Below are 26555 nucleotides of genomic sequence, written 5' to 3' on the forward strand. Positions count from 1 at the left end.
GAAATTCATTTGTCGCTTCTTTTGTGTACTCACAGAACGTCCAAAGATTCTCCTGCAGTTTATCCCCAGTGGAGTTGGCATCTAGGTGCCCAGAGGAGCTCAGTGAATGCGGCCAGTTTGGACATTTTATTATGTATTCCACTTTCCCCTTTCCTGTCACTTTTTCTTTTTCTTTTTTTCTTTTTTTTTTTTGTATGTGTATGGGTAATTTTTCAGTATTTACAATTTTGTTCTTTCCGGTCACTTCTAACGAAGTTAAAAATTAAACCCTAGCCCTGGGTATCGCTGCATGAACACTTTTCCTTTCAAAGTGGTCTCTGAATTTCAGCTTTTCCCCTTCGGTCTTTAAACTAGCTCCCCTCCACCCTAATGTATTCTATTTCTCTCCCCCTCCTCCCCAACTATGACCTCAAATCTTTTCAAAGACTAATTTCTGACCCAGAAACTTTGGCCAGTGTTTTGAAAGTGCAAACCAATCATTTAATCCAATTCCGCAAACTTTTAGTAAGCACTTAAGCAAAGTACTGAGATACAAAGAAACCAGCTCCTGCCTTCAAGGGGTCTGCATTCCAAAGGAAAGACTGGCGAGTACCGGAGTCAGTATTGTATTCCTAATACGGTGAGTATGAGAAGCGCAGTTCCGCAAATCAAATTGAGGAGTTGTCAACCCTGGGGGAAGGAGAGGGGATGTGATCGGGTGATAGTGGAGAATAGTCTCCCTCCTTTTATTGCTGACAGCTTAGCTCTAGTCAAACCATGCTCTGGGTAAAGAGGATAAACTTCCTAGGGCTGGGGAGGAATCCGACGTGGTGCAGCTGGCGAGCGCGCCCTAGCGCCTGCAGGTACTGAACTCCAGGAAAACAAAAGCGGCGCGCTCCGCCTCTTTCTGGGAGTGGTAGTGACGAGACTGCCTGGGCGCAGGCGCACTTCCGAGCCGGACCTGAAGATGCGCGCGCAGTATCATCGCCATCATTGATTTTTTGGCCCTGAACCAGATACCTATCGGAGGTCAGGCCAAGCCCGGGACCTGGTTCCAGGTATTTAATGATCAAGCCCATTCCCAGATGCCAAACCCGAGCTGGGCGGATCCGGGAGGGGTCGGGGGCCGGGCTTTGAGAAGGGCTATTAGCACTCCTGTCAGGGGCGGGACGAGGGGCGGGCTTATTCTTAGCAAAGCCAGTGGAGGACTCGGGGGAGGAGGTTCCTTCTGTGGGCGGGCGAGTGTGTGTGAGCGTGCCGGTGTGCGTCTGTGGAGGGGATGTGGGAAGGTGTGTAGTTAGACGCCCTATGGTTGCGCCTAATCTCGAAGATGACTGAGAGGCGTCTGCGGGATGTATAAAGCATCTGCAACGTGTTTTTTCTGTGTGAAGAGCCTGCTCATAACGTGGCGTGTGTGTGTGTGTGTGTGTGTGTGTGTGTGTGTGTGTGTGTGTGTGTGAGAGAGAGACAGAGACAGAGACAGAGACAGAGACAGAGACAGAGACAGAGAGAGGAGAATGTGTGGCTGTGTCTGTGTACGTTAGTGTGCGTGTGTATGCGTACCTCTGTGTGAAGAACTGTAATAGTCTTGCGTTCTGAAGCCGTGTGCATCTGTTTGTGAAGAAGCTGTAGAGGAGTGTGTGTGTGAGAAGAACTGACACGTCTGTATATCTAGAGGGTGAACAGCCTCACAGGGTGAGAGTATCTGTGCTTGTGAGTCTGTGTGAAGAACCTGCCTTGAATGTTTTTAAAATCTGTTGTGTCCCTGTGTTCCAAAAGCCCACTTTGTATGGATGAATGTATACAGAACCCGTCTTCTAAAGCAGGCATCTCTGTCTTTCTCCATGTGAAGAACTCTGTGAGTATGTGTTTGAGGAGCTCCAAGAATCTGGCATATGTGAGTGAAGAATTCTCACTTGTGTGTGTGTGTGTGTGCGCGCGTGCTCCTATGTAGTTGGGAGACAGCCTGCGGTTGTATTATCTTAAGAAACTGTGCAGAGAATCCAGAGAGTGTGTGAAGCGTCGGCAGTGTATCTCCTCTGTCTTCCCCTGGTGTGCACGGGTGTATGTGCACGGGTGTATGTGGGAAGAACCTGCGTGGCTAGGTGTCTTTGTATGTGAGACCCACAGTGTATGTGTCTGTACAAAACAAGTGCCTATCCATGAGTGAAGAACTGTATATTTGAAAAACTTCCACCAATTTGTGAAGATCTCCACAATTGATGTGTATGTGTTGTGGAAGAATCCACAGTATGTTTTGTGTATCTGTATGTGTCAGTATGTATTTTTGTTATGAAGAATACACAGTGTATTGTGTGCCTCTGAAAAAAACACCCAAAGGGCGTGTGTGTGTGTGTGTGTGTGTGTGTGTGTGTATTGTGTCTGTGAAGAACTTTATAAGGGTTTGTGTGTATGTATATATGGAAAGTTCACAATGTATGAGGTGAAAAACCCCAGAGTGTGATTGTATGCATGTCTCTTTTTGTGTCTGTGAAGAATTTGCAGTGAATGTCTGTTGTGAAAAATCTGTTGTGTCCCTCTATTCTGAAGAACTCACCTTATATATGTGCATGTGTGAAGAACTTGTCTTCTAAAGCAGCCATTGTGACTTTTATCCACATGTAGAATCCTTTAGGTGTGTTTGTTTGAAGAGCTAGAAGTATCTATCTGCTTTATGTGAGTGAAAAATTCACTTGGGTGTGTATATGCATACATATGCATCTAAGTGAGGAGCTGTAGTGTATCTGTAAGGATGTAAAGAAGATAGTGCATAGTATCTGTGTGAAGAACCCATTGTGTGCCTATGTGTAAAGAACTCACATGTCTGTGCATTCACAATCTATATGAGGTAAAGAATTCTCAACATGTCTGAGTCAAGAACCTTCCATATGCCTATGGGTGTATATGAAGAACTCACTGGTGTGTGTGTGTGTGTGTGTGTGTGTGTACAAATGAATAATCTGCACTTTTTCTCAGTTTATGAAGAACCTTCTTTTTGTCTGTATGTATGTCTGAGAAGATCCAGATATGTGTGATTATGCCCCCTGTATTGTGAGTAACCCAAGAACCCATAATGTGGCTTTGTTTGTGAAGAACCCCAAAACCCACAGTATGTCTTTATTGTTGAATAACCTGCAATGTCCCTGCTGTGAGCTCTTTGAAGAATCCATACAGCTGTCACTGAGTGGCTGAAGAATTTGCAATCTGTGTGTTTATGTGAGGTATTTGCAATGTGCCTCTTTTTGTTCTTGCCTATGAATATTTACATTGACTGTGTCTGTGAAGAACATATAGTGTATACCTGTATTGAAGAATCCAGTGTGTGTGTGTGTGTGTGTGTGTGTGTGTGTGTGTGTGTGTGAAGAAACTGCCCTCAGGATGTCCAAGAAGAATGTCTCTGTGTTAAGAACTCATACTGAGTCTTTGTGTTCTAAAGAACTTCAGTGAATGTTTGCAAAGAATCTTCACTGCACTTTTGTGTTGTGTGTATGTGTAGAATCTAAAACTATGTGTTCTATAAAATCGACTGTATACTTGCATTTGTGAAGAACCTACATTAGGCTATGTTATGAAGAACTCATATCATATCTTTGAAGAACTTGCATTGTGAATGTGTGCTGTGAAAAATTTAGGTCATTGCTTTTTGAAGAACCTTTTGTGTGTCTGTATGTGAAGGACATGCATTGTGAGTATTCTGAAGAAAAAACACATAAATCATAGAATATGTATGAATATAGGTTTCATATATATATATATTATAAATCTGTAATATGTCTAAAATACATACTTTTCTAAAGAATCTGCACTGTGTTTTTGTGTTCTGTGAAACCACCTGGGTGTTTGCTTGTAAAAAGTGACCAATGTGTCTGTCTTAATTTGTATGTGTCCTGAAACATCTACTCTATATCTTTGTTTACAAAACACCTACAATGCATCTGAATTTATGTGTATTTGTGAGGATTCTGTAGTTATGAATGTGTTCTGAAAAACTCATACTGTGTTGGTATGGGAAGAATATTAAGGAATGTGCTCTGAATACTGTGTTGTGAAGAATTTGTTATGTGTGTGTGAGTGTGTACGTGTGTGTTCTAAGAATCCACCATGTGTGTGTTCTAAGAATACACCATGTGTCAGTGCAGTTTTTGCAAACCTTATGCTGCTCCTCATGAAGTTTCCCATAGCACTTCTTATACTTCACTGAAAAAACTGAGGCCATTTACTAATATTCCTTTTTCCCTCTCTTCCTCATCTCAAAATATGCAGAAATCTTACCTTACTAGAATCTACTCTTTCATTCTGATGAAATCTCTGATGAAAAGTGTACCTTCTTACCAACACATGTACATGTACCTTGATTCCTTCCCTTCCCATCTTTTTCAGCAAATTGTCTCCACTATCATCTCTATTCTTTCTTTTAGCTTCAACTTCTCCCTACCTACTGAATCTTTTCTGGATGTTTACAGATGTACATATCTCTCAAACATAAAAAGCTTCCCTTGATCCTTTCATCCCTTCTAGCTTTTATCTTTCTCTTTCCCTAGGCTAGACTTTTTTTTTTAAATTAAGGCTTTTTATTTTCAAAGCATTATGCAAGGATAATTTTTCAACATTGACTCTTGCAAAACCTTGTGTTTCAAAATTTTCCCTCCTTCCCCCCACTATTTCCCGTACATGGCAAGTAATCCAATAGATAATAAACATGTTAAAATACATTATATCCAACATATGTATTATATATTTATATGATTATTGTTCTGCAGAAGAAAAAATAGATCAAAAAGGAAAAAATGATAAAGAAAACAAAGTGCAAGCAAACAACAACAAAAAGAATGACAATGCTATGTTGTAATCCACACTCAGTTCCCATAGCCCTCTTTCTGGGTATACATGGCTCTCTTCATCACAAGATCATTGGAACTGATCTGAATCATCTCATTTTTGAAAAGAGCCACATCCATCAGAATTGATCTTCATATAATATTAAGTTGTTGTGTACAATGATCTCCTAGTTCTGCTCATTTCACTTAGCATCAGTTTATTTAAGTCTCTCCAGGCCTCTCTGAAATCATCCTGCTGAATGTTTCTTATGGAACAATAATATTCCGTAACATTTATATACCACAATTTATTCAGCCAGTCTTCATCTGATGGGCATTCACTCAGTTTCCTGTTTCTTCTTACTACAAAAAGGCTGCTAGGCTAAATTTCTTAAGAAAGCTGTTTATACCAGATTCCTCCACTTCCTCTTTTTTCAGTCTTGTCTAAATGCTTTATAGTCTGTTTCCTAATCTAATTCAACTGAAATTGCTTTCTCCAAAGTTACCATTGATTTCCTAATTGCCAAATCTAATGGTTTTTCTTTTCAGTCCTTATCCTTTGAAAACTTTGTAGTGTTTGATACTGTTGATCACCATCTCCTCCTCTGTTCTGCTTTCTTTCAGGGTTTTTGTGACATTGCCCTTTCCTGGTTTTCCTCTTACCTCTCAGGCAAGTTGCATCTTCTCTATTTCCTTGATGATTCTTTATCTGTGTCTTGAGGATATTCCTCATTTTTCTGACCTGGGCTCTCTTCTCTTTTCTCTATATATTATCTATCATGCTGGTCTCATCAATTTCATGGGTTCGATATCTCCTAGATGATTCCTAAATATGTATGTCTAACCCTGATCTCCCCTCTGAGCTAAACCCCCATATTACCAGCTGCTTTTAGACATTTCAAATGGGATATCCTATAGGCATCTCAAACTGAACATGACTTCCCTCTTGCTACTTCCCATGTTACTATCAAGGAAAAGGACTCTACCATCTTCCTAGTTATCCAGGCTCACAACTTTGGGGTCCTTCTTTACCCCTCATTCTTGTTTACCTCATACATCCAGTTAATTATCAAATTTTGTCATTTTTACTTTCACACTATTTTTCATATGTATCGACATCTCTTCACTTACGCAGCTACGACTACCTTAGTCCAGGCATTTTATCACCTCTGGCTTGGATTATTGAAGTAACTTTTCATATCTCTCTGCCTCATATCTTTTCCTCACTCCAGTTCTATCCTTTACTCAAATATCAAAGTGATTATTCTAAAATATAGGCCTGATTATGTCATCTCTCACCAAATTCCAGTGAGTTCCTGTTAACTCTGGCATCAAATGTAAAATCAATTTGTATTTGTAACTCTTCCTAATCTTGTCCCTTCACATCTTTATAGTTTTCCTAGACTATATGATCCACCTACCCTGGCCTGTTCAGTGTTCCTTGCAGTCTCTGCCATGTCCTCAGTACCTTTGAACAGACAGTTCTTCATTCTTCAAATGTCTTCTCTTCTTCCTTGTTTTCTCTGGCTTTTGGTAAGTCGAAACTCAACTCCCATCTTCTGCCCCACAAGATGTCTTCCTGCTTCCCCCAGATGATGGTACTTTTTGCTCTAAAATTATATCCCATATACTTTATATTTATTTCCTGTTGACTTGCTATTTACATGTTGTCTTTTTCATTAGAATTTGAGCTTCTTAAGGGCAGGGACCATTTTTTAATCTTTCTTTGAATTCTCAGTTTGCAGAATGAGGACTTAATAAATGCTTTTTGATTGTTTTGTATCTGTGCATGTCAAGAACCCTACCATATCTTTGAATTCTGAAGCACTCAGTATTCTATCATAATCACATACCACAATTTATTCAGCTATTCCCAATTGATGGGCATTCTTTCAATTTCCAGTTCTTTGCCCTGAGAAAAGAGCTGCTATAAATATTTTTATACATATAGATCCTTTTCATTTAAAAAAAATCTCTTTGGGGATTTATACTTAATAATGGTATTGTTAGGTCAAAGGGTATGCATGATTTTATAGCCCTTTGGGCATAGTTCATATCTTTTGATCATTTATCAATTGGGGAATGGCTCTTATTTTTTTAATAAATTTGACTCAGTTCCCTATACATTTGAAAAATGTGGCTTTGTCAGACAAACTTGATTCAAAATTCTTTTCACAATTAGTATTGCTAACTGTGTTTTCTCCATTTATTCTGTTTTCTCTCTCCTTTCATCCTCTCCCTTCTCAAGTGTTTTGCTTCTGACAATCTTTTTGCCCAATATTCTCTCTCTTCTCCCAGCCTCCTTCTTCTCATATCCCCTTCCCTTCCTATTTTCCTGGAGGTTAAGATTTCTATGCCTATATTGAGTGTGTGTGTTATTTCCTCTTTGATGATCCTTGACATGATGACATTAAAAAAAAAAAAAACATATTAAGGGGTGGAAAAGGCTATACTGGAAAAAGAGGAAAGGGGAGGTATAATGGGACAATTTAATATATGAAGAGGTGTAAAAGACCTATTACAGTGGAGGAAAAAAAGGGAGGGGATGAGTATTGACTGAAGCTTGATCTCATCATCATTCATTTAGATACAGAAATTTATTTAAATCTATAAAGAAGTAGGAGGAGAAAGAGGAAAGAAAAGAGAGGAGCAAGATAAAAGGGAGGGCAGAAACACTAAGAAAAAATGTAAAGAAGGGGTGGGGAGTGATAGGAAATAAGGTATTGGGTGGAGTGGGTTAAGAAAAACACACAGGACTAAGGACAGGGTGGAAAAAAGAAAACAAAAGTATATAAAGGGAAGAAAATAGGATGGAGGGAAATATAGAGCTGGTAATCATAATTGTGAATGTGAAGTGGATGAACTCTCCCCAAAAACGGAAGTAAATAGAGTGGATTAAAAAACAAAATCCTACAATATGTTTACAAGAAACACACTTGACAAAGATACATACAAAGTAAAGGTAAAAGGCTGGAACAGAATTTATTATGCTTTAGCTGATGTAAAAAAAAAAAAGCAGGGGTAGCAATTCTGATCTTAGATAAAGCGAAAGTAAAAATAGATCTTATTGAAAGAGATGAGAGGAAATATGTCTTAATAAAGGGTATAGTAAATAATGAAGTGGTAACAATATTAAACATGTATACACCAACTTGTAGAGCAGGCAAATTCCTAGAGAAGATTTTAAGCCAGTTACACAGGAAGAAATAGACAGCAAAATTGTACTAGTAGGGGACTTCAATCTTGCCCTCTCAGAATCAGACAAATCTAACCACAAAATAAACAATTAATTATGAAGGTTAATAGGATCTTTAGAAAACGTAGATATGAGAGTACGCTGGAGAAAATTGAATAGGGAGCAAAAGGAATGGCACCTACACAAAAATTGACTATGTATTAAGGCATAAAAATTTCACAATCAATTGCAGAAAAGCAGAAATAGGAAATGCTTCTTTTTCAGACCACAATGCAATAAAAATTATATTCAATAAAGAGCCATGAAAAGATAGACTAAAAACCAATTGAAAATTAAATTATCTAATTCTAAAGAATGAGTGGGTCAAACAATCACAAAAACAATCCATAATTTCATTCAAAAGAGTGACAATAATGAAACAACATATCAAAACTTAGGGGATGCAGCCAAAGCAGTTCTTAGGGGAAATTTTATATCTCTTAAATAGCTACATGGATAAAATAAAGAAGATATTTATGAATTGGGCATGCAAATAAAAAAGGTAGAAAAAGAACAAATTAAAAATTAAATACTAAGTTAAAATTTCTGAAACTCAAAGGAAGGATTAATAAAATAGAAAATAAGAAAACTCTTGAACTAATAAAACTAAGAGTTGGTTTTGTGAAAAAAATATAACTTTTTGTTGGCAAAATGGACAACTTTGATTACATTAAATTAAAAAAATTTCGCACAAACAAAAACAACTGAAAAAATATTTAAAGGGAAGTTCAAAACTGGGGGAAAATCTTTATAGCCAATATTTCTGATAAAGGTCTCATTTCTAAAATACATAAAAAACTGTCAAATTTATAAGATTACATGCCATTCCCTAATTGACAAATTGACAAATTGAACAGACAATTTTCAGATGATAAAATTAAAACCATTTATAGTTCTATGAAAAAAATGCTCTAAATCACTATTGATTAGAGAAATGCAAATTAAAACAACTCTGAAGTACCACCTCACACTTCTCAGATTACCTAAGATGATAGGAAAGGATAATGATAAATGCTGGAGAGGATGTGGGAAAACTGGGACACTGATACATTGTTGGTGGAGTTGTAAAATGATCCAACCATTCTAGAGAGCAATCTGGAACTATACTCAAAGAGCTATCAAACTGTGCATACCCCTTTGACCCAGTAGTGCCATTATTGGGTCTATATCCCAAGGAAATCATAAATGAGGGAAAAGGACCCATATATGCCAAAATGTTTTTAGCAGCTCTTTTTGTGGTGACAAAGAATTAAAAAAGGAATTGAATGCCCGTCAATTGGGGAATGACTGATATATAATTAGATAATAGAATATTATTGTTCTATAAAAAATAATGAACAAACTGATTATAGAAAGGCCTGGAAAGATTTACATGAACAGGTGCTGAGTTAAACAAGCAGAATACATTGTACATAATAATAGCAAGAATATGCAATGAACAACTATGAAAGGTTTGACTCTTTCTCAATAGTTCAGTGATCCAAAGAAATACCAAATACCAGTGATACCAAAGGAATATCAATACTTTGGACAGAAAATGCCATCAGCTCCAGAAAAAGAATTAAGGAGACTGAATATAAATCATACATGCTATGTTCACTTCTTTTTTCTGTTTTTAAAAATCTCTCCTAATATAATTCATAAAACAATGTATATTAAAAATAAACAAAAAAAGGAAAAAATCTAGAATGTTTGTGTGAAAAACCCATAGTTTGTGAGTCTATGTTGAAGGACTCCAAAACTTAGCTATGTGTGTTCTTGGTGCACATGGAGAATCTGCATTTTGTGTGTTGTGTGTGGGAACAGCCTACAGAATTATATGTGTGTACGTGTGAAGGACTTAGTGTATGTCTGTGAAATGAATCCATAGTATATGGAGAACCCAATTTATTATGTGTGTATGTGTATATGTGTATGTGTGTAACTCATGGTGTATATGTCTATGACATGAGCCCATAGAGGATTTGTGTGAATGAAGAAGCTATATTGTGTTTAAGAATTGAAGAACCTGAAGTGTGTCTTTATTTCTGTGTGTGTAAAGAAACTTAAAAGTGTGTTTGTGTAGAAAGCTTCCTCATGTATCTGTAACTATATGTGAGGAACCCCTAATATGTATCTGACTGTGGAAACCCCTAATATGTGTCTGACTGTAGCATGTGTCCATCTGTGAGGGTCCATTGAATAAGTTCTGTTTAGAGTAAGTGACTATAATGTCATGTGCTGCCTGACATTTTATGCCTCTTGAGGTTAGATATCTGTTTTTTTTTTATTTTTTATTTTTTATTTTTTTTTTATTCTTGTATCCTCCACAGCTGCTGCCATAAGTTTATTTGAATACAGTGGATACCCATTAGATTCCCTAATATACCAGGTTCATCCTTCTCTCTTGAAATAATACCTTTTACTTATTTGTCTCAATTGAATAGAGGTTCCTTGAGGGACAAGAATATTTTTTGTTTTGTTTTTGTATTTTCATCAGCAGCATAAAGTCTTACATGTTCTTAAATACTTACTGAATAATTGGATATTTGTGTAATGGATTCAGTTCATCATATGATCATTTGCATGTCTTGTCCTCTGGCTAAATTTTCAGTGCCCTTCAGTTCTCAGACTGACTTCAACTGCTGAATTCTGTCCAAAGACTGCATCTTCTCACTCACAGTAGCCCTGCAAATCTGACCTGGAACACCAGCAGGAAGATTCTCTACTGAGGAACTCAGAAATCTCCACTTCAGAGTGAAATTTCTAGATAAAGTGATTTTCCTTCTAAGGCTCCATACCTATGGAATCTGTTCCACAAGTAGATACAAGCAAGAGGAGGAGGAGGTCCTGAAAGTGCTGATGCCTGAATATTTCCTGATCATTATGTTTGTGTCTAAATAGGACTGGGGTGATATCAGATATCCAGATATTCTTGAGGAGTGGATGACCTTGGTGGATTTGACTCAAAAGCTTGGGGAAAGAGGTGAGAAAGAAAATGGGAAGGAGGTTGGGGAGAGGAGTTGCATTCCCTTCTAGTTGTCAGAGTAAACTAAAATATTAGTAGTTTACTCTGCTTTCCATTACTTGACCTGAAATTGCCTTTCCTTTAAAATGATTGTTTCATTAGGAAGTTACTATGCACTCTGGTACTATCCCTACTTTTTTTTTTTTTCTCACCAGAGGATAGATTGAGTCAAAAGCAGAATATTTCAATGTATTGATCTTCTCCTTGGAGTTTGGGTTGGGAAGAAGAAATGGGGCTTTATAAAATTTTGGATTTTGTGCAAGGAGCATGGATAAGTCAATATTTTGACTTTCATAGATGCGCTAAAAATGAGTGTGAGGGTGACATTAGTGAAAACTCAGAAATGGTAGCCTTTGGAGATGATTTTTAGTTGAGATTGTAGGCAGTGGCTAAATACTTAGCTTAAAAACCCTATGACCTGCAAGGACCATAGGCATAGAGCCTGAATTCCAGACAGAAGTATTTTTGCCCCCTTGCTTTTATTGGAATGAATGAGGTGCTGTTCATGGGCATAGTTTCTTCTGTGAGACCCAGGAGGGGTAGAGATATTAAGACCTGCCTGTCCTGTGAACATTTGTAGAGTGGTGAGTCTGGAAACCACAAGCAAGCATCTCACCCTCAGGAAGCTCCTTTCTCTTCCACAGCTCTTTCTTTTCAAGAATCTATTGTTGCTCAACTGGTGAGCACTGATGAGCTAAATATGACTTCTGAGCTTCTGACAGCCAGATCCCAGGTGAGTTGGGAGTTTCTTTTCTTTGCCCTTAAATTCCTTTTCTAGAAAGAGGGTGAAAACATGCTGTTCTTATGTCCTGGAGTTTCTCTATCCAATTAAGTTTCATCAAGGAACCTGATCCCTGAATGTTCGTCCAAAAGACTAGGATAATTTCATCTTTCATCTAGTAACATCCCATGGTACCTCTTTGATCACTCAGAGACACTGGGGGCCTCTTTACATAATTTTACATTTCAGATTTTTTTTTGCCTATGCATATGTACATAAACATATGCTCTGTGGGTTCTTTAAACCCCCTAGGAGGTTCTTCACACAGAACCTTACACAAATACAGCACTAGTGGTAAGTTCAACATTGTCTTAGTTTGTCTTCCTATAGCTCCTCTAACACTTAAAGTAAGGTAGGATAATTGTCTAGGATGATTCCCTGCCATTCCACACATTCTTATTTGAAGTTCATCACAACTCTGAGTAGGCTCTATGGGAATTCTTATCCTTAGTTTGTATATGAAGAAACTGATACAGAGAGAAATTTTAAATAGTCATATAGCTAGTAAATTTCAGAGGCAGAATTTTAACTCATATTCTTTTACTCTAAGTTTAGCACTTTTTCTACTACACTGTGTTGCCTTGAAAGATTTAATCATTGCTAAGTTATTTAGGGTCTTAATTATTAGACTAAAGAGTTTGAAATGTGTTATGTACTGCTGGGAGATCACACACACACACACACACACACACACACACAGAGTACTATCTAATCTCAAGTTAGTCCTTACTGTACCCTACCAGTGTTGATTTCCCATTACCTTCCCCATAGTGGCCATGAAAAGCTGCCTTCTTTCTTTGGAAGCCTCTAACTCTACCTTAAGCTCAGGAGGTAATGTCAACTATTACTTTACTGAGAATGAAGTTATTCAACCTGAGTTCCCTTATATCTTTTTAAATAATTAATTAATAAAATAAATTAAATCTAATTTAATAATAAAATCAATTAATATTAAAACAATAATTTAATAAAAATTCTTTTTTAATTTCTCGGGGGCTATTCCCATATTTTTTCCATATAACCTTGGAAGATGAGGAGGCTTTCGACCTTGATAGACTCTTCTCTTTGTGCCCTTGTCTTCATTGATTCACCTCCCCTCCTTTTTTCTTGTTATCTTTGGTCTGCACACAGTCTCAGGTCTCTTATTCTAAATTTTTTCCTCTGACTTTTTTTTTCCGCTGAGGCAATTGGGGTTAAGTGACTTGCCCAAGGTCACACAGCTAGGAAGTGTTAAGTATCAGAGGTCACATTTGAATTCTGGTCCTCCTGACTTCAGGGCTGGTGCTCTATCCACTGAGCCATCTAGCTGTCCCTCCTTTGACTTTTTATATTCTTAAGCCAAAGTGCTCCCTTTCACTACTAAATTTCTAGAAAGAGTTGTCTACTCTTTCTGATCTCTCCAACATCTGCAGGTAAAGGGAGAAGAAAGGAACCATAGAGACACATGAACAAATATATCCAAGAAACACTTAGAGCTACATTGCTTTTCCATGAAGACGTCTCATCCAGTTAAACAGTTTTTCTTTTTTACTCAATAAATAGTTATACAACAAGGCTATGATGGGCCAGTCTGTAAACATCAGCTTAGGCTTTCTGCTGATTCTTAATTTATCTGATGCCTGTGGGAATTAATATGTGTCCTCCTCAAGGATTGTCCATAGTCATTTCTTACAGGCTCTTCTCATCCCCATTCATTAATATATTTCTCTTTCTATGTTCAATTCATGTGCTACTTCCTCCATTATCCTTCCTCTGATCCCTTTCTTATTGATCCTATGAGACTTTCCTCCTTGAAATCTTCTAGGTATACATTTTCTGACTTTTATTAGAGTTTTTCATATGTATGTTTTATACCCATATTTAATTCCATTCAATAAACTTTTAAAAATTGCCTCCTACATGACTGGGCATTTGGAATACAAAGAAGTAACAGTTCCTGCCTTTAAAGAACTTGCATTTTAAGGGAGTGGGGGATAAAAAGAAATATATAAATAAAAGTATAATAAAGTATTTTAGATTCCTTGTGGACATCTGACTTAAGTAAGCCTTTAAAGACTAAATCCTGTAATTTAGATAATTGAATTAAAAAACATTTCTGTATTGTCCTTGAACACAACAAAGTGATCAAAGTATTCTAGTAAATACAATAACTAGCTAAAAAAGTTCTTTTTTCTAATTAAGTGTCTAAAAACATATAATAAAAATGTATCATTAATCTATCTGGTTCTTTTTGTTTTGATTCTTATTTACTGAGCTATATATATATTCTAACTTTTGAGTTTTCAAATTATTTTACTAACTAAGTGGATAAAGTACAAAATAGATGACAAAAATACTCAATTTATTTGAAAGTTTTGTTTCTATTATAAATGAATAAATTGATAGCAGAACCAAGAGAGAACAACGTTACAAGAAATGGACTGAAAAAAAGAGAGGCTCCAAAATAGGAAATGATCAACAATGTAATATTCTATAGAGATTTCAAGAGGAATAAAAACTATGAGAAGGCTATTGGATTTAGCAATAAAATGATCACTGGTATTACACAACAGATAGTCAGAGAATGACCAACAATTCTTGAAAGAATTGCAAAACAATTAACCATGATGAATATAATGAGTGAAGCGTGGAAATATCTACATGAAGCAGTCTGTATCAGATACAGAGTGAAGTAAGCAGGGCCAAAAAACCAAAATTCACCAGGATTATAACATTGTAAATGGAAAGAATAATCACACACATATCAGAAGTGAATGTAGCAAAATTATAAAGACCAAGTATGACTCAAGAGAAGAAATATGAGAGGCCACTTTCAACTCACCCCTTTGTGAAGATTAAAGGTCTTGCACATATTACATATATTTTCAGATTTCTTTCATTGATTTGAGAGTTGTGCCTATTTTTTTCCTTATATTTATTTTTTTGTCCTTAAAAATACTCTTTGTTTTACTGAATGACTCTCTTGGAGGAGAAAAATATTTTGATGTAAAAAAGCAAAATGTAGCAACAAAAAATTTTAGAAAAAATTGGTGGTGATATTGGAAAGAATACTTTTATTGAATTGCAGTTGAATAAATAATGAGAAATGAATATGTGGTAAAAGAGTTGAGGCAGTAAATGCAGGCATCTTATTCTATGAGTTTTGCTGTGAAGAGATGCAAGATGACAGAGTGGATAGAGATCTAGCGTTGGGGCTAGGAATGCTTGGGTTTAAGTCCTACCTCTGGCATCATCATCATCATCACTTAGAGCTTTAAAGTTTGCAAAGTGCTTACAAATAATCAAATGATGGATGGAAACAGCAGAGAAATGTTAAAAATAAATTTACATTTTTTTTATTTTGAGTTTTTCTTTCATTACCAGGATTTGTTCCAGTATTTGCTTCCTCTTTCCCCTCTCAGAGATAAATGTCTATGTCATATAACAAATAATATTTTTAAATGTTTTATGGTATTTTTATCTAACTTTTAAACATTTCCCCATTACATTAAATTTTAAAATATTATTTTCAGTTTCAAAACTTTTTATTATAACTTTTTATTGACAAAACATATGCCTGGGTAATTTTTTACAACATCACTTCTGTTCCGACTTTTCCCTTCCCTCATCCCTTCCCCTAGATGGTAGGCAGTGTTATACATGTTAAATATGTTATAGAATATCCTAGCTAGATACAATATATGTGTGTAGGACTGTATAGTTCTCTTATTGCACAGGGAGAATTGGATTCAGAAGATAAAAAAATAACCTGGAAAGAAAAATGAAAATGCAGACAGTTTACACTCATTTCCCAGTGTTCTTTTTCTGGATGTAACTGATTCTGTCTATCATTGATCAAATGGAACTGAATTAGATCTTCTCTTTGTCGAAGATATCCACTTCCATCAGAATAGATCCTCATACAGTATTGTTGTTGAAGTGTACAGCAATCTTCTGGTTCTGCTCACTTCACTCAACATCAGTTCATGTAAATCTCTCCAAGCCTCTCTGTATTCATCCTTCTGGTAATTTCTTACAGAACAATAATATTCCATAACATTCATATACCACAATTTACCTAACCATTCTCCAATTGATGGACATCCATTCATTTTCCAGTTTCTAGCCACTACAAAAAGGGTTGCCACACACATTTTGGAACATACAGGTCCCTTTTCCTTCTTTAGTATCTCTTTGGGATATAAGCCCAGTAGTAGCACTGCTGGATCAAAGAGTATGCACACTTTGATAACTTTTTGGGCATAATTCCAGATTGCTCTCCAGAATGGTTGGATTCATTCACAACTCCACCAATAATGCATTGTATCCCAGTTTTTCCACATCCCCTCCAACATTCATCATTATTTTTTTCCTATTATCTTAGCCAATCTGACAGGTGTGTAGTGGTATTTCAGAGTTGTCTTAATTTGCATTTCTCTGATCAATAGTGATTTGGAACACCCTTTCATATGAGTAGAAATAGTTTCAATTTCATCATCTGAAAATTTTCTATTCATATCCTTTGATCATTTAGTAATTGGAGAATGGCTTGATTTCTTATAAATTAAGAGTCAATTCTCTATATATTTTGGAAATGAGGCCTTTATCAGAACCTATAACTGTAAAAATATTTTCCCAGTTTGTTGTTCCTTCTAATCTTATTTGCATTAGTTCTGTTTATACAAAAGTTTTTAAATTTGATATAATCAAAATTTTCTATTTTGTGATCAATGATGATCTCTAGTTCTTCATTGGTCACAAATTCCTTCCTCCTCCACAAGTCTAAGAGGTAAACTATCCTACGTTCCTCTAATTTATTATGTTCCTATAATTAATTTATCTTGTTCTTTATGCCTAAATCCTGTACCCAATTTGATCTTATCTTGGTGTATGGTGTTAAGTATGGGTCCATGCCTAATTTCTGCCATAGTAATTTCTAATTTTCCCAGCTGTTTTTGTCAAATAGTGAATTCTTATCACAAAAGTTGGGATTTTTGGGTTTGTCAAACACTAGATTGCTATAGTTATTGACTATTTTGTTCTGTGAACCTAACCTATTCCACTGATCAACTAATCTATTTCTTAGCCAATACCAAATGGTTTTGGTGACCATTGCTTTATAATATAGTTTTAGATCAGGTACAGCTGGGCCACCTTCATTTGATTTTTTTTTTTCATTAATTCCCTTGAAATTCTCGACCTTTTGTTCTTCCATATGAATTTTGTTATTTTTTCTAGGTCATTAAAATAGTTTCTTGGGAGTCTGATTGGTATAGCACTAAATAAATAGATTAGTTTAGGGAATATTGCTTTATTATATTCGCTCAGCCTAAGAGCACTTAATATTTTTCCAATTATTTAAATCTGACTTTATTTGTGTAGAAAGTGTTTTGTAATTTTGCTCATATAATTCCTGACTTTCCTTTGGTAGATAGATTCCCAAATATTTAGTTTCAAATCTTTTCTTTCCCTCTATTCCCTTCTTCATCCATTTAAGGAGGCAAGGAATATGATAATCCATTATATATAAGAAATCATGAAAAACATTATTTTAAAAAACATTTTATTTAAAATTTTGAGTTCCAAATTCCATCTTACCCTTTTTTTCCTCCCTCCTCTCTAAGATGGTAAGCAATCAGCCTATGACTATATAAAACATTAATTTTTTTTTGATGAGGCAATTGGGATTAAGTGGTTTTTGAAGTGTTAAGTGTCTGAGGCAGGATTTGAACTCAAGTTTCCCTGACTTTAGGACCAATGCTCTATCCACTGCACCAGGTAGCTGCCCCCAAACATTATTTTTTAAAGAAAAAGTTTGAGCAAACCTTATTCCCATGGGCTCTTTTCCCCACATTATTCTTTTTCCTAGTTTTGGAGTTTTGTTTGATCTATTCTCTCTTCTTTCTTTTTGTCTAATTTCCCCTTTTCTTTTATCTCCAATTTGTTTTGTAAGGTTTTTATATATTTTACAATTCTGTCCATTCTGTCCATTAATTCTCTTCCCTTTCTATCCTAGATTTTATTATTAATATGCATGATCCTTACACTTAGTATTCCTTCTTTAGTTTCTATCCATCACTGGATAAAAGCTTCTGAGATACCTGATATCAAGTAGTTAAGTAAGTTGTTACTTTTAGATCTTTTCCCTGTTTTGTTTTTTTTTTTCTGTTATGCCTCACTCTTAAAAGTATCAATTCTTGACAGGATATAGAAGCTACAAGTATTGCTCCATGATAGAAATCACCTTTTGTTTCTGATTATGCAGTTCATCACTATACCTCTACCACACCCTTCCCACAATAATTTTCTCCAATTGCCATAAAATCTCCTCTCAGAATCCATGCCCTCTTATCTTTTTTAATATCAGTAGTCTTCAGGACCTCAGATTCTCCTCCTCCTGAGGCAGAATGTTTTCTATGATGTGGGAGGGTTGTTTCTAAGCATTGGATCCTTCTAAATTATGACTATTTATGATCTTCACAGAATATATCTCTCCCTATGGAAAAGTTTTTCGGGAGGAACTCCCTCACATTACTGAATTAACATTTTCCTCTTTTCCTATTTCAATCTCTCCCTTTACAGCCTTGGCTATTTTCTTATGGCCCCCAGTTGAGAGACTATAGGAGTTTTTTTTTCTTTTCATGGTCTATCATTGGCTTGATTAGGGTACAGCAAGTGTTATCCCCTTTTTTCTTCCTCTCTTTTCCTTTCATATACTTTATCATCCTGCAATTTAGTCCTACAAAAATGAAGGATATTGTGAGATTTCCTATTATAGACAGCCATTTCAAGGATTTTAGCCACAAAGGACAGAAGAGATATAGGATGACAGTGGAGGTAAAACAGTTAAGCATCAAATAACAAATCATGCAAACAATAAACTATATAAAAGCAAATCATTTTTAGAAGCCCCCAAATTTAGGGGATGCAGCTAAAGCAGGCCTCTGAGAAAATATATTTCTGAAAGCACATATTTCAAAATAGAAAAAGAGAAGATTGAGAATGAAGTGTTAAAAACTAGAAAACCATCAAATTAACAAACCCAAAATAAATACAAGAGAAAATATTTTGAAAATTAGTGAAAAAATTATTTTGGAACCCTGATTGGTTGTTAAGCTACAAAATCAGCACAACAGTATTGCATCGTATTTATATACAATATGAGCTATAATAGTCTTGGGAATTTTCACTTTGGGGTTTCTTTTAGGAATTGTTTGGGGGATTCTTTCTATTTTTGCCCAGAAGGCAGGATGCAGTTCAGTAGAAGGAAAAACTTTCTAATTGGCTTTGTATTTCCCTGGAGATATTACCTTTTCCTCCCTTTGGTTCCTTTTATTGCCCAGACCATATAACAATGAGAAGAGAGCTTAGATTTTTTCATAACCAAACAGCATTAAGATCTGGGAAGGTGGGTCTCTAACTAACTACCTAAGAGCAGCTGGAATCCTAACTCTGCCCTTTATCAGCAGCTGAGTGCTCTCAGCTCTCAGCTAACAGCTTCTGTGCAGGAGCTGACAGGTTTATTGCTCTATAACTCAATGTCTGTAACTTGAGACACTCAATGGCATTTTTCTCTAACTGAACTTCTGTTTGCCACTTATTATGATCTTCTGTCGTATGATATCTCTGCAATCTGTCATCTCTGCGTTCATTCTTTCTTCTTCTGCCTTCCTTAGGCTGTTGACATCTTTTTATTAAAATCACACAAAAGTGGCAAATTGCCAAAAGAGAAAGCATTTAGAATGCAGGCATTAAAAGCAAAAAGTGATTACATAATGTGTATATTATTAGGAAAGACACTACTAAGTTAGTTTATATCACACAAAGTCCTGTTTTACATTAGGGAAGAACTGTCTCCACCTAAGAAAGAAACAGACATTTGTCTGTCTGGAAACCTTGAGTTTCTCTTGGGCAATTTCAACTCTTTCATTACTGGGAGAAATTGTATGACCTCACAATAATCTTTTAAGAGAAAAAAATTGGGATTGAGCTGCCTTATGAGAAAGTGTCTTCTTTAGGATTAAAGTATTGTTTGGATGACTAAATATGGTCAGCTGGAGAAGAATGTATTTAGAGAGTGACTTACAAGACCCAGTTTTACTACATAATTTTTAAGATTTCTTCCAACTTTAAGGTTCTGTAACTTTTTGTGAAGTTTTCCTTTGCTTTCAGAATTCAAGAATAGTACTTTTTTCTGAACTATTGTTTGCTTATTATCTGTACCATACAGATTAGCGTTTTCTTAGATGTTCTTTACTAGATTATGTGTATGTTTTTCTTCCAGTCAAAACTGTATGCTCTACTATGCATATCCTTTGATATAGCAATACTAAAAAGATCATAAAAAGGGAGAAAAGAGCCATGTGTACAACAGTGTTTATATTACTCTTTTTTGTATTGGCAAAGAACTGGCAATTGAAGGGATGCCCATCAATAGAGGAATGACTGAGCAAACTATGATATATGAATGTAATGGCATTCTATTGTGTTACTTAAAAAATGATGAGCAGGCAGATTTCAGAAACATTCTATATGAACTGAGCCTGAATGAAGTGAATAGAACTAGAATATTGTACACTTAACAATAATATTTTGTGATGATAAATTATGATAGATTTAGCTCTTCTCAGCAATACAATAATCCAAAACAATTCCAATATACATGGGATGAAAACTACCATCCACATCCAAAGAAAGAAACATGGAGTCTTGAATGTAAATTGAAACATACTATTTTCACTTTTTAAAATTTGTTTTTTCTTTCTCTTTTGTTCTGATTCTTCTTTCACAACATGACTAATATGGAAAAAATGTTTAGCATGATTGTACATGTATAGCCTATATTGGATTTATATGCTATCTTGTGGAGAAAGAAGGAAGAAAGGAGGGAGAAAAATTTGGAAATGAAAATCTTACAAAAATTAATGTTGAAAACTATTTTTACATGTAATTGGGAAAAAAGATCCTATTAAATGCAACCCCCCCAACTTATATACTGACTGTCTCGTACTTTTTTGCATATCCTTTTTTATAGATAGAGTTAGGAAGTAAATTAAATAATTTAAGTTCAAACAGTCAGATTTTCTGATCCTTATTGGAACATATACTTTAATGTTTTAGCTTCTGTTTCAAGGCCATTAACATGGTCTTTAAGGGAGGTCAATGACTTTTAATTTGAGCCAGCATTTGTTTGCCTTTTCAGGAATCATTAACATTCAAGGACATAGCTGTGAACTTTACTCAGGAGGAGTGGGGACAACTGGATCCTGGTCAGAGATACTTATATAGGGATGTTATGCTGGAGAACTATAGGAACCTGGTCTCATTAGGTAAATAAACTTTTCCTGTGTCATATTGTCCATTGTAATATCTTTATTTTCTTAATTATTTCAAGATAAGAGTGGGTGTGCTACTATATTGCTTTGGGTTGAGGCTTTGGCTCAATTATTAGAGATCCCTAGCCTTTTGGTCACAGAAACAGAATGTTCCCACTTTCCCTTCCTGAATGAAAGGTCATACTTTGTAGAGGATTAAATAGATGCTTTCTTTGTGCTGCCTTTGATGCTACAACTATTTTTATTCTTAAGAGATACTAAATAATGAATTGGAATTTTATGGGATGTCTTTTTTCTGAGCATAAATATCTAAATCTTTTGTTTTTCCATATAAGCAGGGCATCAAATTTCCAAACCTGATGTGATCTCCCAATTGGAGCAAGGAGAAGAACCTTGGTTGATTAAGAGAGAAATTCCAAGAGATACCTTCCAAGGTAAATGAAAGAGAACCAGGCACAGAAGACAGTGATTATAACAAAGTCGTGAAAGATTGTTATCTTGGAACTATTGGTTTCATAATTCTCCTAAAAGTCCTACAGTTCTGTGGAGAAGACTAGGGCCACTTGGCATAAGCTCCCTCAAATATCTTGAATATATTACATGAATATTTCAGACTTATCAATCAGTCAATGAATAAACAGACATTGTTAAGTTCTTACTATGTCAAGAAGTAATATATAAGAATCTTGAAAAAATAGTGATTTTAAGATTGTGTAGAACTTTAAATACCAAGACAAAGGAATTTTTATATAATTTTACAGGCAATAGGGAACCCCAGCAGGATTCAGTCCTATGTCACAGTCAAACCTATGCTTTATTCAAAACACTCTAGTACTAGTGTTAAGGATAGATTAGAATTGGGAAGAGACTTAAGGCAGGGAGACTGAATAGTAGACTATTGCAAATAGTCTAGGAAAGAATTGATTAGGTCCTGAAATAGGATGGTGGCTGTGTGTGCAGAAAAGGGAAAGAATTAAAGATGTGTTATAGAGACAGAAACAAGATTTGGGAACTGAATAGATATGTGGGATGAGTGAAAGTGAGAAGATGAGAAAGACACCAAAGTTAAACCCAAAGAACTGGAAGAATGATAGAACCTTGTTATAGGAAAGTTTGGGAGAAAAGCAAGTTAGACTTTTGAGAGAAGATACTTAATTCTGTTTTGAACATGTTGAATTTGATATCCTTATTTGACATCCAATTGGAAATATCCAGCAGGTAATTGGCAATGATGGATTAGAACTAAGGAGATAAAATGAGGTGGATAGATAGATCTGGGAATCATTTGCATGATTATGTTAAAAGAATTCATAATAATTCTAGAAGTTACCAAATGAGAGAACATAGATAGAAAAGAGAAGGCTTAGGATAGAGCTTGAGTAACAACAACAGTTAGTGAGGGTGACATGGACACAGAACAGCAAAGGAGACTAAGAAGGAGCAGCCACAAAAGTAAAAAAGAAAATCAAGAGAGAATAATGTTTTAAGAATCAAAAGAAGGAAAAGTCTCCAGGAGAAGAAAATAGTAAAGTGTCAGATACTGCTAGGGATCTATAATAATGTAGTCTGAGAAAGATTTGGCCATCAAAAAATCATTGATAATTTTTTAAAAAGCAGGTTGGATGAGGTATAAGCCAGATTTCAGAAGAAAGCGAGAAAAAATTAGAGGCACTGAACATAACATATTCTAGAATTTAGTTGAGAAGGAAATGAAATGTCCTTAGGATAATAGCTAGGGTTAGTAGATGTGGATGTGGTTGGGAAGGAACCAGTGGATAGGGAGAAAATGAAGCAGTTTGGCTTCAGACTTTTTTATGGTTCCTAATGAGTACAGGCAATCCTAAATCTCTCTAGATCTGTGTAGGAAATGATTGTGGAGAAAGAGAAATGGACATTAGATGTTTATGATTACAGATGGGCTCTAATTGAGTTAGGGAGGTTGAAGGGAAGCTGGGAATCCAGAAAAGTCCTTGCTTATAATCAATGGCAATGTTGCTTGTGAATGATATTTTTTAGTAGCAGTAGTATCAACTAGAATAGATAATAAAAGAGGACCTAGGAAACCAGTCAGGATTACATTACAATAATCTAAACTGCTTCTCATAATACTGATATTTGATCTTAGACAAATACCTCCTATTTGGCTTACTCTAGCTTTCCTTACCTTTTAATCTTCCTTGGTGGGTTTGTGTCCATTCCATGCTTATTGTTCACACTGAATCAGTTCTTTGTTATCTGTTCACTGTACCTTGACTTCCCTTCTACTCTCTGGAGTTTGAAAATTGTCAAAAAAAAAAAACCCACCTATGTACTCTCCTTTTTTCACTTTATAATTTCCATTCTTGTAAGCACAATGGCACAATTGCATTTTTTTCCATCTTTCAGATTGGGAGACAATGCCTGAAATCAGTGCATCAACTCTAAAGGAAGTTATTTCTGAAAAGCAATCATCCCAGGAGGTGATAATGGAGAGATTCACAAGAAATTTTTTCTGTTACTCTAATCTAGGACAAGTCTGGGAATCAGATGTCCAGTATGGGAGACTGCAAAAAATTCAAGAGAGACATTTGAGACCAATGACAATTCCCCAGAAGAAAATGCTGCTTGTGAAGAGGGACCATCAGTACAATATGTATAGTCTAAATTCAGTCTTTGTTACAGAAGAAAATGTCCCTAGAAAAGAGAGATATTCTGAATGTAACATATCTGAAAAAAACTCCAAATGTAATCCACATTTAATTAAGCATCAGAAAATCTGTGCAACAAAGAAACTCTTTGAGTGTAATGAATGTGGTAAATCTTTTAGTAAAAGTGCACTTCTTCGGCAACATCAAGTAGTACATACTGGAGAGAAACCCTATAAGTGCAATGAATGTGAGAAAGCTTTCAGTAAAGGTGCACTTCTTATTCAGCATCAGAGAATCCATACTGGAGAAAAACCCTATAAATGTAATGACTGTGAAAAAGCTTTCAGTAAGGCTGCACTCCTCATGCAACATCAAAGAGTCCATACTGGAGAAAAACCCTATTTGTGTAATGAATGTGGGAAGGCATTTAGTCAGAGCATTTGCCTTACTCGCCATAAGAGAATTCACACTGGAGAGAAGCCCTATGAATGTAATGAATGTGGAAAGACATTTAGATTGCGTGGGCATCTTACTCAACATCAGAGAATTCATACTGGAGAGAAACCCTATAAATGTAAGGAATGTGGGAAAACCTTCAGCCAGAGTACAGACCGTACTCAACATGAGAGAATTCATACTGGAGAGAAGCCCTATAAATGTACTGAATGTGGAAAAACATTCATTCAAAGTACACATTTAACTCAGCATCAGAGGATTCATACTGGAGAAAAACCCTATGAATGTACTGAATGTGGGAAAGCATTTTGTGATAGGTCATCCTTTACTAAACACCAGAGGATTCACACTGGAGAGAAACCCTATGAATGTACTGAATGTGGGAAAGCCTTCATTAGAAGTTCAGACCTTATTCAGCATCACAGAACTCATACAGGAGAGAAGCCCTATGAATGTAATGCATGTGGGAAAGCCTTCAGCCTGCATGTACACCTTACTCGACATCAGAGAATTCATACTGGAGAGAAACCCTATAAATGTATTCATTGTGGAAATGCCTTTAGGCATAGTTCAGCCCTAGTCAGACATCAGAGACTTCATAGTGGAGAGTAAACCTGAGTATTTAGTGAATAATGTAAGACCTTTCAACATCCCTTGTCCAAACATTTTATGGTCACAATATCACATAAGTTATCAATAACCTTACTTAAGATATTTAAAATAAGAAATATGCTTGTTTCTTTCTCTACTACAATAAAAGCTGGTATTTAAAAAGTGAGGTTAAATTCACACCAAAGCAATTCATCTAAAAATTTTGTTTAATGATTAATTCACCTCATACCAATTTTCTAAAAATCATAAACATTTTAATTTTGATTTTTTAAAAATTACCTATTTTTAGCTTCCATTATTTCCAAATTATTTTTGTTAAAGAAACAACAGTGTGATGGCCAGTATAGGTTATATCTAATACGGTCAGGAAAGTTTATTATTGCCCTTAAGTGCAAAGAAATGTCATTGGAGAGTTTACTTGTGTGGATTATCAGGTAATAATGACTAAATTCCACAGTGTCTTCAAAATAATAGAATAATTTTAATAATAAAAATAATTTTTAAGTCATAGTAGTTCATGAAAGCATCTACTGCAATATGGTGAAGTTTTAAGGGGCATTGGGAAAGAGAATACATACACTTTATTCTTTTATGACTACTCACATCATTGAAATATTTACTTAAAAAACACACTTTTTGCAATAAATAAATTCTTAAGAAAAGCTTTAGAACAAAAGAAAGGACTACAGATAGTCTCCCAGTTATTGCTATTTATGTTACTGGAAAAGGTAAAGTGAAGTAATATAAATCCCAACTAATTTTTATGTGGAAGCAGTTTTATAATAGGGGTCATATTCCTGCCCAACTTTAAAAAAATATTAGCAAATACTTTTTTCTAAACTAACTTTAAATGATTTATCATATGATATCAAACTTTCTAAAGTATATGAAAGTTAACTTAACAGAACAACACAGTAACAGATAGCAAAGAGAAAAATTCATAATGTGCTCTACCAAATTCTTATTTTCTTCATAATAATTACTGCCTTATTTTGTACTTTGGGAAATCAAAAATAAAGGCAAAACTTTATCATGATCATGAAATTAGAAAATGCTCTTTGTTATCTGTCATGTTTTGTAACTTTTGCTCTTGTCTCATTTCAAATTTTCTTGTAATATTAACCATAGAAATGTAAATTTGTTAGTTTTTCTTATGTTTTATGACAGAATATCTTTATTCTTTTTGAACTGTCATCTAAGCACTAACAGTTTCACTCTATAGGCTGATATTTTGCAGAGCAGACTTACCTTGAAAATGCATGAATCAGCTTTTATTGTCACTGTTCATTTTATGATTCATCACTATGTTATGGATTCTTAAGAATGAAAAACCTCAAAGTTTTGTCTTTAATGGTGCTCAAACTCCAACCAAAGTTGTGAGTTTGATACTCAGTTTCCAGAATATATGTTGAAAAAGTTGATGAATGTCTTAGGTAATTGTGTTTGTATTTATATTTAAGCCTGTAATAATTATAAAAATTTTTGACTGATTACTGGAAAGGTAAAAATTTATAATTCTTTGATGCAGTTGTAATACTCATGTATTTTTAATAAGATAGTTTCCAATGCCAGTTAATTCTATGTTTCTGTCAATTCAATACTGCCAGTGAACAGGAAGCTAAGACAGAAGAAATACAAATGGCTACAGAGTCAGGAAAAGAAGTAACTCCATACCAAGCCAACTCCATACCCTGAAGAACATGAGAACCCAAACCCCATAATGTCTG

At 35.3% G+C, this 26555-nt stretch overlaps 1 protein-coding gene across 7 annotated transcripts; it reads left to right on the forward strand.

Annotated features, from left to right (window-relative positions):
- The first annotated feature begins 948 nt into the window (after positions 1-948).
- On the forward strand, positions 949-24990 carry LOC141557461 (uncharacterized). Of its 7 annotated transcripts, none has more exons than XM_074293173.1 (6): positions 949-1037; positions 10915-10996; positions 11683-11771; positions 21001-21127; positions 21469-21567; positions 23519-24990. In XM_074293173.1, the coding sequence occupies exons 2-6, from the start codon at positions 10957-10959 to the stop codon at positions 24826-24828; spliced, it is 1665 nt and encodes a 554-aa protein (XP_074149274.1). In that variant the 5' UTR covers positions 949-1037; positions 10915-10956; the 3' UTR covers positions 24829-24990. The 7 variants fall into 7 exon arrangements, with proteins under 7 accessions (XP_074149274.1, XP_074149277.1, XP_074149275.1 ...); XM_074293176.1 differs by having other exon boundaries at positions 23642-24990; XM_074293174.1 differs by having other exon boundaries at positions 21472-21567.
- The last annotated feature ends 1565 nt before the right edge of the window (positions 24991-26555 follow it).

Source organism: Sminthopsis crassicaudata, chromosome 2 (assembly GCF_048593235.1).
Source record: "Sminthopsis crassicaudata isolate SCR6 chromosome 2, ASM4859323v1, whole genome shotgun sequence".
NCBI lineage: Eukaryota > Metazoa > Chordata > Mammalia > Dasyuromorphia > Dasyuridae > Sminthopsis > Sminthopsis crassicaudata.

What these genes read in the sequence shown, in the direction of transcription:
- LOC141557461 (XM_074293173.1), top strand. Translation starts at nt 10,957, where the DNA reads ATGACCTTGGTGGATTTGACTCAAAAGCTTGGGGAAAGAG. An exon ending in TCAAAAGCTTGGGGAAAGAG is followed by an intron (nt 10,997 to 11,682) that starts GTGAGAAAGAAA and finishes TCTCTTCCACAG; the next exon opens with CTCTTTCTTTTCAAGAATCT. An exon ending in TCCAAGAGATACCTTCCAAG is followed by an intron (nt 21,568 to 23,518) that starts GTAAATGAAAGA and finishes TCCATCTTTCAG; the next exon opens with ATTGGGAGACAATGCCTGAA.